The sequence below is a fragment of the Physeter macrocephalus genome, chromosome 21, assembly GCF_002837175.3.
Source record: "Physeter macrocephalus isolate SW-GA chromosome 21, ASM283717v5, whole genome shotgun sequence".
Taxonomy (NCBI): domain Eukaryota; kingdom Metazoa; phylum Chordata; class Mammalia; order Artiodactyla; family Physeteridae; genus Physeter; species Physeter macrocephalus.
Genome location: NC_041234.1, coordinates 34,246,363 through 34,260,680, shown reverse-complemented (window position 1 = coordinate 34,260,680; position 14,318 = coordinate 34,246,363). Strand labels below are relative to the sequence as shown.

Here is a 14,318-nt window from a genome sequence, read left to right as displayed (position 1 = left end):
TTTATCTTAAGAAAAATAGGAAGCATTTGAGGGGTTTTGAACAAGGGTTGACAGGATCAAATTTACATTTTAAAAAGATCACTTTGGCTGTAGTGTGGAGGGCCATTTGGGTGAGGACAGAGTAGAGGCCAGGAGCCCAGTTAGGAGGACAGGACAGTAGTCCCATTTAGAGATAATAGTGGCCTGGATTAGGGCAGGGGCAGTGAGGATGACAGAAGGGAACAGTTGATAGCCAGTTAGGAGATAGAAGTGATAGGACATGGTGATAACTTGGATGATAATAGCATCACATACAGAACACTTACTCTGTACCAGGCACTGTTCTAAACACTATATAAATTAACTCATTTACTTTTGAGAGCAACATTATAATACACATACAAATTTTTATCCCCACCTTAGAGGCGAGGAAACTGAGGCATAGAGTTAAGTAACTTGCCTAAGATCTCACAGGTAGTAAGTGGAAAGTATAGCTAGGCTATAAACCCAGGCAGTCTGGCCCTAAAGTCTAAGGTCCTGAGCTTGAATACCTACTCAGGGTGTAGTGGAGGGAAAAGGTGAGAGGCAAGTTATCAGTGGCTGCCAGGTTTCTGGCTTAAACACCTGGTAAGGTTATGGTGCCTTAGAGAGGGAGCAGGTTTAGGGGCCAGGCAGGGGGAAAAATTGAATTTGGACGTGTTAAATTTGAAGTACTGTGTAAGTGGGCTATCCAGTAGAAATATCCAGGAGAAATTTCGAGGAAGGGTCTGAAACTCAGCAGAGAGATCTGGCTCGCAGTTATAGTTATATAGAGGGCACATGGAGCCCTGGGAGTTAGTGAAACCAACAAGAGAAAGTAAGGAGAAAAGAGAGCCTAGGCAAGAGGACCTAAGAAATGTCAACATTTAAGGAGTGGGCAGGAGAAAAAGAATGCACTGGAAAACAGAAGGAGCAGCCAGACACATAATTAAGATAACATCACATCCCTGCTCATAATCCTCTTGTGGTTCCACCCAGTTCTTTACTCAGGTAAAGCCAAAGTCCTTTATGATGTCCTACAGCCGTGGTCCCCAACCTTTTTAGCACCAGGGACTGGTTTCATAGAAGACAATTTTTCCACGGACCGGGGTTGGAGGGGGATGATTCAGGCAGTAATGCGCACGATGGGGAGCAATGGGGAACGGCAGATGAAGCTTCCACTTGCTCGCCACTCACCTCCTGCTGTGCGGCCCAATTCCTAACAGGCCACAGACTGGTACTGGTCCAAGGTCCGGGGGTTGGGGACCCCTGGCCTACAGGACTCTACTGCATGAGCCTTTCTGACCTATTATTGCCCCCCTTGCTCTCTCTATTCCAGAACACTGTCCTCCTCTCTGTTGATTTAATAATCTAGGCACACTCCTGCCACAGGGCTTTTGTACTTGCTGTTCTAATTGGGATGCTCTTCCCTCATATACATATGGCTTGCTCCTTTACTCCCTTCAGGTCTTTATACAAAAATTGTTTTGTCAGTGAGTCCTTCCCTGGCTTCCCTACCTAAAATTTCAACACCACTGTCATTCCCCTCACCCCCCACTGTGTGTATGTATACTTACATATACATGCATACATATTCCCCTTCCTGCTTTATTTTTCTACTTAACTCCTCTATCTAACGTACAATATATTTCACTGATTACCCTGATTTATCTTGCTTCTTGTCTGCTTCACCCACTAGATTGTCAGCTCCATGAGGGCAGGGATTTTTGTATGCTTTGTTCTGTGTCTTTGTCTCTCCAGCACCTAGACCAGGGCCTGGCAGATGCTCATTAAATGTTAGCTGGAGTGATGGACCCCGGGCAGATGGGGTGTTACGGAAGTCAAGTAGAGAGAGCACAGGGTCGGCACTCTGGTAATGCTGCTAGGAGGTCAAATGAGATAAAGGAAGGAAGTACTTATTGCATGTTTCAGTAAGGAGGTCAAGATATCAGTGAAGTCTCTTTTAGAGAAGGTGGGGACTAAAATCAGACTGCAGCAGTGGGTGAGAAAGTGTACACAGCAACTCAAAAAAATTATTTTTATAGGTTTGGCCCTGGTAGAACATCTCTGGATAGTACAGTGTGGCTAGGAGTAGGAGGGAGACTTTTCACTGTATACACTTCTGTACCTTTTGAGTTTCATAAAATGTATAATCAATACCTATTTAAATAAAAGTCATTGTGAAGCTGCATAGGATTAAACAAAGAAGATATTTAGCTCTGAAGTGGCAGAGAGGGGCAGAAAGGAGGCAGGGAAGGTCTTGCAAAGATCAGTGAGTTAGTTTAAATGCTATTGTGAAGGAGAAGGTAGAGAGGGAGAGGTTGAAGATACTGCAGAAAGAAGAGAGAATTTATTGAGAAGGTAAAAAAAAAAAGATGTGACCCAGGTGGAAAAGCTGACTTTACAAAGAAGGAAAGATCGTTCTTTCGTTGTAACAGGAGGAAAAGAAGGGTGCAGAAGGAGGTGGATTTGGTGTGAGAAGTTGAGGTAGTTCCCATCTGATTACTTCATTTTGTCTAAGAAGTAGGAGGCAGGGTCATTTGCTGAGAGAGAAGAGGAAGGCAGTGGGGGGTCAGAGATTTGAAATAGCCATTGTGGATAATGGTGGAGAGAACTGAGCAGGGAAATACAGGAGAATTGTCAGGCAGCATGACCCAGATTTTTTAAAATAGACTTTATTTTTTAGAGTAGTTTTAGGTTCCCAGCCAAACTGAGTGGAAGGTACAGCGGTTTCCCATATGCCTCCTGCCCCCACATGCATAGCCTCCCCCGTTATCAACATCCCCCACCACCAGAGTGGTACATTTGTTAAAGTAGATGAACCTACATTGACACATGATTATCACCCCAAATCCATAGTTTACATCAGGATTTACTCTTGGTGTTATACATTCTGTGAGTTTGGGCAAATGTTTAATAACTTGTACCCACCATTATATCATTTTAGTAGCAGAATAGTTTCACTGCTCTAAAAATTCTCTGTGCTCTGCCTGTTCATCTCTCTTCCCCTGCAATCCCCGGTGACCACTGATCTTTTTACTGTCCCCATAGTTTTTCCTTTTCCAGAATGTCATGTAGTTGGAATCATATAATATGTAGCCTGATTGGCTTCTTTCAAAGTTTCTTTCATGTCTTTTCTTGACTTGATAGCTCATTTTTTTTTAGTGCTGAATAATATTCCATTGTCTGGATGTACCACAGTTTATCCATTCACCTACTGAAGGACATCTTGGTTGCATCCAAATTTTGGCAATTATGAATAAAGTTGCTATAAACATCTGTGTGCACGTTGTTATGTGGACATAGTTTTCAGTTACTTTGGGTAAATGCCAGAGAACACAGTTGCTGGGTTGTATGGTAAGAGTATGTTTAGTTTTGTAAGAAACTGCCAAACTGTATTCCAAAGGGGCTGTTTTTTGCATTCCCACCTGCAAAGAATGAGAGTTCCTGTCGCTCCTCCTCCTGGCCAGCATTTGGTGTTGTCAGTGTTCTGGATTTTTTGGTTATTCTGATAGGTGTATAGTGATATCTCATTGTTTTAATTTGCATTGTCCTATTGATACAGGATGTGGAGCACCTTTTCATATGCTTATTTGCCATCTGTATATCTTCTTTGGTAAGGTGTCTGCTCAGATCTTTTGCCTATTTTTTAATCAGGTTGTTCATTTTTTTATTGTTGAGTTTTAAGAGTTCTTTGTATATTTTGGATAACAGTTCTTTATCAGATATGTCCTTTGCAAATATTTACTTCCAGTCTTTGACTTGTCTTTTCATTCTCTTGACAATACCTTTTGCAGAATGGGTTTTTAATTTTAATGAAGTCCAGCTTATCAGTTCTCATTTTTCATGGATTGTGCCTTTGATGTTGCATCTAAAAAGTCATTGCCAAACCCAAGGTTATCTAGACTTTCTCCTATGTTGTCTTCTAGGAGTTTTATAGTTTTGCATTTTATATTTAGGTCTGTGATCCATTTTGAGTTCTTTTTTGTAAAGGATATAAGGTCTGTGTCTAATTCCATTTGTTTGCATGTCCAGTTCCAGCACCATTTGTTGAAAAGACTGTCTTTGCTCCATTGTATTACCTTTGCTCCTTTGTCAAAGATCAATTGACTATATTTCTGTTGATCTATTTCTGGGCTCTCTTTTCTGTTCTGTTGATCTGTTTATTCTTTCGTCAATACCACACTGTCTTGATTACTGTAGCTTTATAGTAAGTCTTCAAGTCGGGTAGCATCAGTCCTCCAACTTTGTTCTTCTCCTTCAATATTGTGTTGGTTGTTCTGTGACTTAGATATTTTGGACAGTGAGAATTTATTGTGGCACCAATCCAATGGATGATTTTTCTCTAGCCATGTCCAGTGGTCCAATGTTATATAGTTGGATTGAGCCAGGGTTGGGATTTGCATGTGGGAGTGATGTAAAGGCAGTGGGGCAAGTGAGTTGAAAGTATCTGTAAGAGAATGGTTGAAACGAGGAATGATGAAATCTATGAACTAGATAGGGAAGAACGGTGAAGGCAACAGTAGTTGAACAGGTGAAAAGTAGGATCAAGGGATTTTGAGGGCAAAGAACAGGTGTAATGAATGAGAGCTGGATGGATGTACTTGTGGTCAGAGTGTGATGTATGCATTTCATATTCCAGAGGTGAAGCAGTTGCAAGTGTTGACAAGGTCTGGGGGATGGCCATGAGAGTTGATAGCTGAAATGGGAGTGGAGGCAGCAGTCTCTGAAGATGAGAAGGTCAATGAGCTAAGAGGCTGGGATATTAGGCCTTTATATCTGTAATTATGTCACGTGGGAGGCTGACAGGACTTGGGATGAAGAGGAATCTGTGAGCAAGTTCTTCAGTGAGTGAAGAGCATATGTTGGGGAGATAAGTAGCTGATAGTGAAGAGGAGTGGGAAGAGCTGTTGTTGGATGATATGAAACTCAGAGGAATAGGAGATCTTACACAAGGATAGAGGAGAGGTGATCTCAGAGTCTCACTGGAAAGTGAGGGGGATGTTCACCCCCAGCCCAGCCCTGAGTTACAAGGGTCTGGGAGAATGTACAGCTTCTACCTGACCGGGTTCTAACACAGTGCTTCTTAGGCGTTCTGAGGTGAAGGACCCAGGGTATTTTGGTTTTTTTTAAATTTCCAGTTCATAATAGACCAATCCTTTTATAAAATAAAATGTCCTCAATTTATTGATGTGCAACAGGTTTACAGGGTTAGCAGTCGGGAAGGTGGTGGGGTCCTGATCCTAGGAAGTCAGTCTTGGCCAAAATGGTTGGAGCTCTGCCTTATTTTTATGCTCCCTGTTCTCTGTGGCTGACCAAAGATTTTAGGAGATCTTAGCCAGAAGTTTTTTGGAGGGCTGCCGATGACTTCTTTGGTGAGGAAGGCTTTAAATTTTGTGAGATTACCAGCTCACATACATGCAGACTCAGATTTTCAGAATTAAATACTCTTTCTCAGACATTACAATATGAAATAAGTAACACATGTTCATTGTAGAAAATTAGAAAATACATATAAGAGAAAAATGGTTACCATAATCCTTCACTTAGAGGGAACCACTGTTGACTATAAAATACTGTTTTCATTCCTTTTCATTCAATAAAGTAAATAGCTCAATAAAGTTTAAATGTTTGATTTTATGTTGAAATAATATTTTAGATATATTGGTTAATAAAATATTAAATTATTATTAAACTTAATTTCACCTGTTTCTTTTTACCTTTTTAATATGGCTATTAGAACATTTAAAATTACATATTTAACTCACATTATATTTCTACTGGACAGCACTGCTCTAGAGTCTCTTTCAGCTTTGACCATTCTGAGTCTTAATGATGCTTTAGTGTCTGTACATTTTTAGCTCTGTCATAATTATTTTAGACCATTTGGTCCAATAGAACTTTTTGCGTTGACAAAAAAGTTTGATAATCTGCCCAATATGGTAACCACATGTGGCCAGTGAGCACTTGAAATGTAGCTAGTGTGATGGAGGAACTGCATTTAAAATTTTACTTAATTGTGTACTGAACAGCACAGTTCTAGACCTTATGAAAAGTAAAATTTCCACAAACCTTGGCTGATTTTCTATTTTCTAGTTGTGTTGGTGTTGAAGAGGAGAAGGCTGCTGACATTGACCTCTACCACTGCCCCAACTGTGAGGTCTTACATGGGCCCTCCATCAGTAAGTAGATCTTGGGGTTTTTAAGAGAAGGCAGTCCATAGGAGAGACAAAGCAAAGGAAGCTTGGTAGGAAAATTGCCTTTTCCTGAGTGCTTCAGATTTGTCTCCCTTGGGAAATAGCAGAAGCCTGTGTAGGCCCTGCAGGCCAGCAGCTACTCCACTGAGAGGGCAGAAATTCAGAGTTTCACCTCCCTCCCTTACTTAGGGATTCCCCAGAGGAAGCACCTATCCTCACCAAGAGCTTTCCTGAGACTGTGAGGGCCTCCTTGACTCCAGATGATCCAAGGGGTTGTTAGATTGGAAGAGAAGCAGGATCTGCTGAGGCGTTTGCTCTTGGAACCATAGCTTGTAGCCATTTTGACCGACAGTGTCTTGTCTTTTTCTGGTTTAGTGAAAAAACGCCGTGTATCTTCAAAAGGCCATGATACACACAAGGGGAAGCCAGTGAAGACGGGAAGCCCTACGTTCATTCGAGAGCTTCGGAGTAGGACCTTTGACAGGTGAGGACCCCGTACTCCAAGGGCCAGTGAATGCCAGGGCTCTGGGAAGCTGGGGCCCATCTCTTCCCAGCTTTCCCACTGGCTGTCACACTGGGTACCTCCACCATCTGGGGATGTCTGCAGGGCTCTGTGAGTTCCCTCTGGGGAGGGATCTTCTGTTTTAGTCAGTTTCTGAGAAACATTGCTAGAGTTTCATTTGATGTGCAGAGTACATTAAGGTCCACTTGTAGAAACTTTTGGTAGATAGGCAGTTTTCGCATCAGTCAGGAGAGGATATTTACATGCACCCAGGGAATGCTGTAACTAGAAGGAGTCTTAAAAATCAGAAAGTTTAATTCTCTCATTGTAGAGAAGACGAAACTCTTTGGAAAAAAATTTTTTTGAGTAGTCATGTATTTCTTTTAAAATCAAGAAAATTTTTTTTCTTTTAGAATATTAAGATGGGATTATTAAATAAATTACTTGAATTGAGCAAAAATGTTAGAAAAATTAATGAATAACGCATTCTTTTGCTTAGTTTTTAATTCATTTGACCTTTTCCAGCTTTCCTGTAATTGAAGTGTTATTTAGGATTTTAAGTGTTTCTTCAACTTAATAATTTTTGTTTTATTTGTTTATTTAAAGGCAGTGAGTCTCCTTTCTACCCCAGACCCCTCAGGTCCCTTCTCCAGAGTCAACCAATTTCTTGTGCATTCTTTCAGAAATAGTTTTTGCTTATACAAACATATGTGTGTGTGTGTGTGTGTGTGTGTGTGTGTGTGTGTGTGTGTGTGTGTGTGTCCCCTTTTTTATTAAAAAACACAAACAGAAACACTTATTGTTCTGCATCTTGCTTTTTTTAAAATCTAAATTATGGAGCTCAATCCATAACAGCATATACCTATGTTCTTCATTCTTTTTCATGGATGTTTAGTACTCCACTCACTGTATGGATGTATAATTTATTTAACCAGTCCTCTGTTGATGAATATTTAAATCAATTCTAGTTTTTTTTTTTTTTTTTTTGCGTTACACGGGCCTCTCACTGCTGTGGCCTCTCCCTTTGCGGAGCACAGGCTCCGGACGCGCAGGCTCAGTGGCCATGGCTCATGGGCCCAGCTGCTCCACAGCATGTGGGATCTTCCCAGACAGGGGCACGAACCCGTGTCCCCTGCATTGGCAGGCGGACTCTCAACCACTGCACCACCAGGGAAGCCCCTAGTATTTTGCTATTAGAAAAAAAATGCACAGTGAATGTCTTTGTACTTAGGTTTTTGCATATGTGGGTGAGTATACGTGTAGATTTACTACCTAAAAGTGAAATTGCTAAGTCAAAGGGTATGTGCTTTAAAAATGTTTATAAATATTGCCAGATTGTTTTCAAAGTGGCCACACTATTTCATACTCCCACTAGACAATGTGTAAGGGTACCTATTTCCCTATATCCTGGCCAACACTGTTTATTATCAAACTTTTTTGCCTTTCTGATAAGATAAAAAATGAGATTTCATTGTTTCCACTTGCATTTCTTTAGTTATGAGGGAAGCATGTCTATTATCGTACATTTATAAGTCATCTTTATTTCTTTCTCTGTTAACTGCCTTCTTAACATTGTTTAGCAGTTTTTCTGTTGGGTTACTGCCTGTTTCATACTGATTTGTAATAGCTTTCCTTGCAGAAAATTTTAATTTTATGTAAATTTACTTATTACTATTTATATTGATTACTGGGCCTTGTCTCTCCGATAATTTTTCTACTACTCTATGGCTTTATTTTTTCTAATTTGATCTTTGTTCCATCTAGAATTACTTAAAGAGTGAGATAGACATTGATCTTAATATTTTTTCAGATGTTTGTCCCAACACAACTTGTCAAATAGCCAGTCTTTTCTCCAGCATGATTTTAAGAAAACCAAAAACTCCTGTTTTCTAGTTAACTAAGTATGTGTGTCAAGAGAGTGGCTGTAAAAATTGTTTTTGTTTTTTAAATTAGTCTTTTCTCTTTATTTGCCAGTGTTTAAAATGGGGTAGTGCTGCTCTGGGTTAGAGTAATTTAGCTAAACTTGTCAGATATGTCTTTTCTTCCTGGGCAGGCTGTTGAGTGATTTCTTCCTTTGTCATCTAGAGAAGAGCACCATATTGACAGGCTATCCTGGATTTAGCTTCCCACCTCTGCCAGTGACCTGGCTTCTTGCCTTCGATAGGTCATTTCTTCCCTGGCAGGTGAAGTTTATGCCACTCATTAGTTTCCAGCCAACATTAGAGCCCCTCAGGAAGACCCCACACCTTGGGTGAGTGACAGCAACCAGTGAGGCCTTCAGTAGCAGGGCCTCTAGGGTTCAGGCTTTCTCTCATGTGGCCCACAGCTCAGATGAAGTGATTCTGAAGCCCACTGGAAGTCAGCTGACCGTGGAATTCCTGGAAGAGAATAGCTTCAGTGTGCCCATCCTGGTCTTGAAGAAGGATGGATTGGGGATGACGCTGCCCTCACCATCATTTACTGTGAGGGATGTGGAACACTATGTTGGTAAGCACCACAGACCCTCTTAACTGTGACATTGTTCACTCCCATCAAAATGTATGACCCTTCCCCTCCAGTCTATGTTTTTCATTTCCTTTCTAGCCATCTTGGGAATTTGAGGTGAAGTGCCTTGCCCAGAGTCATTCTTAGGTAAAGCTAGAACCAAAATCCTAGCCTTCCCTTCCTTTTCCTCCTAACAGACCACAGAACCCCAGGCTGAGCCCCATCTTTTACCTGGGGAATTCCAAGGATTGTTATGGCCTCTCTGTCCTCTGTTGAGATGAGAAAGCCTTTGACTTTTGCCCTCACATGCTAATTGTGTTCTGGACATGAGTTTTGGGGGATAGGAAGAGAAGTGAGGAAGCAGGGCCCAGGCAGGTGGATAGTACTGTGAGTGAGACTATGTGTCAGGCAGTTCTGTTGCCCTAGCAGGTCTGGACCTGGCACATAGGTCTAAGGAGAGTGTGAGGAATACCTATCTCCACTTCCCATTTATGCACATACAAATACAGTGAGAAGTTTTCAGTGTAAGGTCATTTTAGGGACTGGTTAGGGGACGTGAGAGTCTTCTCTGATCCCTGAGACTTGGTGCAGAATCCATCTCTTTACTCCAGGTTCTGACAAAGAGATTGATGTGATTGATGTGACCCGCCAGGCTGACTGCAAGATGAAGCTTGGTGATTTTGTGAAATATTATTATAGCGGGAAGAGGGAGAAAGTCCTCAATGTCATTAGTTTGGAATTCTCTGATACCAGGTAAGACGGAAAGGGGTAAGTAAAAAGCCTCACAAAGTGCCTAGGACTTGTGATATACTGAGTGTGTATTAGTGTTCCTTTCCCTTCTTCCTGGTGGTTTCTTCCTTTGGGATGAGGAGCTGGTTAATACTTTCTAGGGTAGCTGCTCACATTATAACAACCAAATCATATTTCTCCTTTACAGTTTCTAGCATAGAATAGATTATACAGTAGCTATTTTAATTAATTTTTGTTTCCTTCAAGATTTAGGACAGCTTTCTTAGACCTTTTTTTGGTGTTTAGATTGTGGCATGGTCACTGTTTAACCCCCAGGATAGGTTCTCTGTCCCAGGTAAACACTTCTTTACCTGGAACTGAGCCCTGAGAGGTTTCTCTAATTGTTCCTCATAAAGAAGACACTACGACATGGGGACAGTACAATACTGTTAAACACCATGTGCCAAGTGAGTGGGCCTGGGTGTGGAGATTCTGAGCATTTAGTGGAGGAAATGATCACCTTTGACTGGGGAAGGCTATGGAGCTGGGACTTAGGAATTCCAGAGCTGAGTGGAATGAGGATGCTGACTGGACTTACAAAAATATGTGTCCTATGTGCTCTTTGGGATTCTGTGGAGAGAACTTCTTTTTCTTATCTGAGTCTCACTGGGATGGGGGGGCATTTTATTCAGGCTTCAACCTTCAATTCCCAATCAGCTGACATCTGCTCTCCACCCCTTCCTTGATAGGCTTTCTAACCTTGTGGAGACACCCAAGATTGTTCGGAAGCTCTCATGGGTGGAGAACTTGTGGCCAGAGGAGTGTATCTTTGAGAGGCCCAATGTGCAGAAGTACTGCCTCATGAGCGTGCGGGATAGTTATACAGACTTTCACATTGACTTTGGTGGCACCTCGGTCTGGTACCATGTGCTCAAGGTAAGAATGGCTATGGCTTCTGAAGACAGCCAGGCCTTGGGCCTCCGTGTTTGTTTCAGGTGGCAGCATAAAGACAGGCTGCTAAGGCCTACCTGCGTCCTAGATTCTATTTGGGTGCTATTTCCACATAACTGCTCTATCAGGGTTGGGTACTGAGTGGATATGCCATATAAACTGTCTCTACTTTACAGTTCTGATGGTTAACTTTTATTTTTTTTTAATAACAGCAGATGCCTAAGGTTTTCTCTGACTGTTATTTTAATTGAACCAATCTGTACTCCTACCGCTATGTATGGAAATGTCCATATTTACTGCAGAAATTTCTGGTAACATGAGAAATTCCCTCTCCCCTCCAAGTTTATTGAGTTAGAATTTGTATACCATGACATTCATCTGTTTTAAGTGTATAGTTTGATGAGTTTTGACAATTATATAAATAGTTGCATGACTGCCACCACCATCAAGATAGAGCACATATGAGATGGTTTTTTTTAATGTCAGCCTTTCTATAGTTTCCCTTTTAGTGGTCGTTACAATTTTATAATTAGCATATCGATTGTCAATGAGTATAAAGGATTTTTGAGGTCTGGAAAACAAATTTCTTAAGTTTTATTGTTTTCCACCACTGTTCATGCTATTTAGCTTTCTTATCAGAAACGCCAAGGAAAGAGCAGAAAACTTGGATGTGGCTCTTGTCCAAATGATCACAAATCCTGAACTAGTTGTTTTCATTGGTTTATCATGAAGAAATTGGAGTGTGTAAACGAAAGTGCTATTATGCAAATGTTAGATTTAACTTTTTTATTTTTAAATAGTTTCTTTTTCATAGAACAATTGCAAAAAATAATAGGAAGATTTCCTGTGTGCCCTTCACTCAGATTCCCATGTTACTATTTTATTATACTCTCTCTTTCTCTGAAGCAAACATAATAAAATGGTTTTACATAAATATTTTTTCTGAAACACCTGAGAGTAGTTGCAGACAAGGTGTCCCTTTATGTAGTAATAATTCAGTGTGTATTTCTTTAAAACAAGGGTATTCTCTTATATAACCACAGTATAGTTATCAAAATCAGAAAATTTATATTGATATATACTGTTATCTAATCTACAGATCTGATTCAAATTTCTCTAATTGTACAGTAGATAATTTCTAGTAGATAATTCTCTACATTGAAATGTATTATGAAATATTGGTTAAACTAATCAAGCTATGGGTTGGGGATATTTTGTGCTAGTGGGTTTTTTTCTTTTCTGCCAAATTATCTATCTGGTGATTATCCAGGCAAAACATAGTTAGGAAATACTATGTTCTTCCAACAGATAATCACCCAACATATAAGCTTACAGAAGTCCTTGGGTGATTACTGAACTTTTAAACTTTTATTAGCTTTGATTGCAGGTGTGAGAAGGAACGCTCTCTGTAAATGGCATTTAAAGGCAAATTCAATTTTCTTCTCATTAGTAATGTGGCCTTAAATTCTCCTAGGGCTAGTAATATTGATCTACTCATCTATAGAGGCCATTTTTCATTTGGCATTGCATCTAAAATAGGAGCCTTTGGTGTACATTTGTCTTAAGTTGACAATTTTGTTTGAAATGCCCTTTCCAAATTGTTTTTGTCAGTTTTATAGAAGCTTAAAAGTACAAAGTGCAAAAGGACTTTTGAAATTTTCCAAATATATATATAAATGATCCTTGGACAGAAGGAATTCTAGCATACTACATGGTCTTGGAACATGAGAGAGAGAATATTCTTTTGGAGACTCCCAGAAGACTTTTCTGGAAACCCTTGATATTTTTGACATGTCAATCTTTCTTTGTTTCAGGGTGAGAAGATCTTCTACCTGATCCGCCCAACAAATGCCAACCTGACTCTCTTTGAGTGCTGGAGCAGCTCCTCTAACCAGAATGAGATGTTCTTTGGGGACCAGGTGGACAAGTGCTACAAGTGTTCTGTGAAGCAAGGACAGACACTTTTCATTCCTACAGGTCTTCCCTGGGCTCCTCTGGGAGGGTTTGAGGAAGGTGGGAAGAGGAAGAGAGCTTGTGGCACTGTAACCAACCCCTTCCCATAATGTGTTGATCTGATTATGGGAGATATCCCTCTCATATCAGTTGAAGGCTCAGAAGTGGACATCAAGAAAATTCGAGTGGTGGCCAGTGGGCAGTGTGGTTGCTTGGGGAGGTCCAGGAGGAAGTTGATAGGCTCCTTTGCACTGGACTGATGTAAACTTGGTGGACAGATAGAAAACAGGACTCTTAGCCCCATGACTCTAGAGATAGTGAATGACAGACTCGCATTATAGACTATAAGTCAGAATGACCTAGGTGGGGGTAGGGGTTTTTTTTTCCCCGAAAAAATAAATGCCTTGGCTTCACCCCTAGAATTATGAATTCGTTGGTCTGGGGTGGGATCTGAGTATATTTATTTTGAAAAAGTCCCCATAGTTGTCTCAATTTGGGGAAAGTTGACATCTTTAGTATGTTGAATCTTCCATGAACACATATGTCTTTGCATTGATTTAGATTTTTCTTGACTTTCTAATTTCTTAATTCCTTGATTTCAGAATTAGTGTTAAATTTTCTCAAAGTGTTCAGTAGAATTCTCTACTGCAGCCACATGGACCTGGAAATTTCCTTTTTGGGAAGTTTTTAATTAACATTCAATTTCTTTAAACCTGTATTAGGCTATTCAAATTACCTATTTCTTATTGAGTGAATTGTAAGTTTGTGCTTTTCGAGCAATTGGTCCATCTTATCTAAGTTGTCAAATTTATGTGTGTAGAGATAGTATTTCTTTATTATTCTTTTGATATCTTCCAAATCTCTAGTGCTACCCTGTGTTTCATTCCTGATGTTAGTAATTTGTGCCTTCTCTTTTATTCTGTATTAGTCTTAATGGAAGTTTGTCAATTTTGTTGAACTTTTTAGAGAATCACTTTTTGTTTCATTGATTTTCTCTGTTGTCTTTCTATTTTCAGTTTCACTGATTTCAGCTTTTATCTTTGTTTTTCCTTCTTTCTGCTTGCTTTGGGTTTATTTTGCCCTCCTTTTCCCAATCTTGAGATAAGAGCTTAGATTATTATTTTTTTTATCATGCCCTTCGTTATTAAATTACATCAAATGCTTCAATAATTGCCCCCTTTTTTTAACATCTTTCTTGGAGTGTAATTGCTTTACAATGCTGTGTTAGTTTCTGCTTTACAGCAAAATGAATCAGTTATACATATAAATATGTTCCCATATCTCTTCCCTCTTGCGTCTCCCCCCTTCCCACCCTCCCTATTCCACCCCTCTAGGTGGTCACAAACCACCTAGCTGATCTCCCTGTGCCATGTGGCTGCTTCCCACTAGCTATCCACCCTACGTTTGGTAGTGTATATACGTCCATGCCACTCTCTCACTTCGTCACAGCTTACCCTTCCCCCTCCCCATATCCTCAAGGCCATGCTCTAGTAGGTCTGTGTTTT

General features: G+C 40.3%; 1 protein-coding gene across 4 annotated transcripts in view; it reads left to right on the top strand.

Moving 5' to 3' along the window:
• Positions 1-14,318, top strand: part of PHF8 (PHD finger protein 8) — a 103,657-nt gene that overhangs the window by 16,746 nt on the left and 72,593 nt on the right. For all 4 annotated transcript variants that reach the window (XM_028482543.2, XM_007118894.3, XM_007118893.3 and 1 more), the window contains exons 3-8: positions 6,094-6,179; positions 6,570-6,678; positions 9,023-9,183; positions 9,792-9,933; positions 10,659-10,845; positions 12,675-12,837. In XM_028482543.2, the coding sequence (XP_028338344.1) occupies positions 6,094-6,179; positions 6,570-6,678; positions 9,023-9,183; positions 9,792-9,933; positions 10,659-10,845; positions 12,675-12,837 (848 nt within the window). The remainder of the gene's footprint in view (positions 1-6,093; positions 6,180-6,569; positions 6,679-9,022; positions 9,184-9,791; positions 9,934-10,658; positions 10,846-12,674; positions 12,838-14,318) is intronic.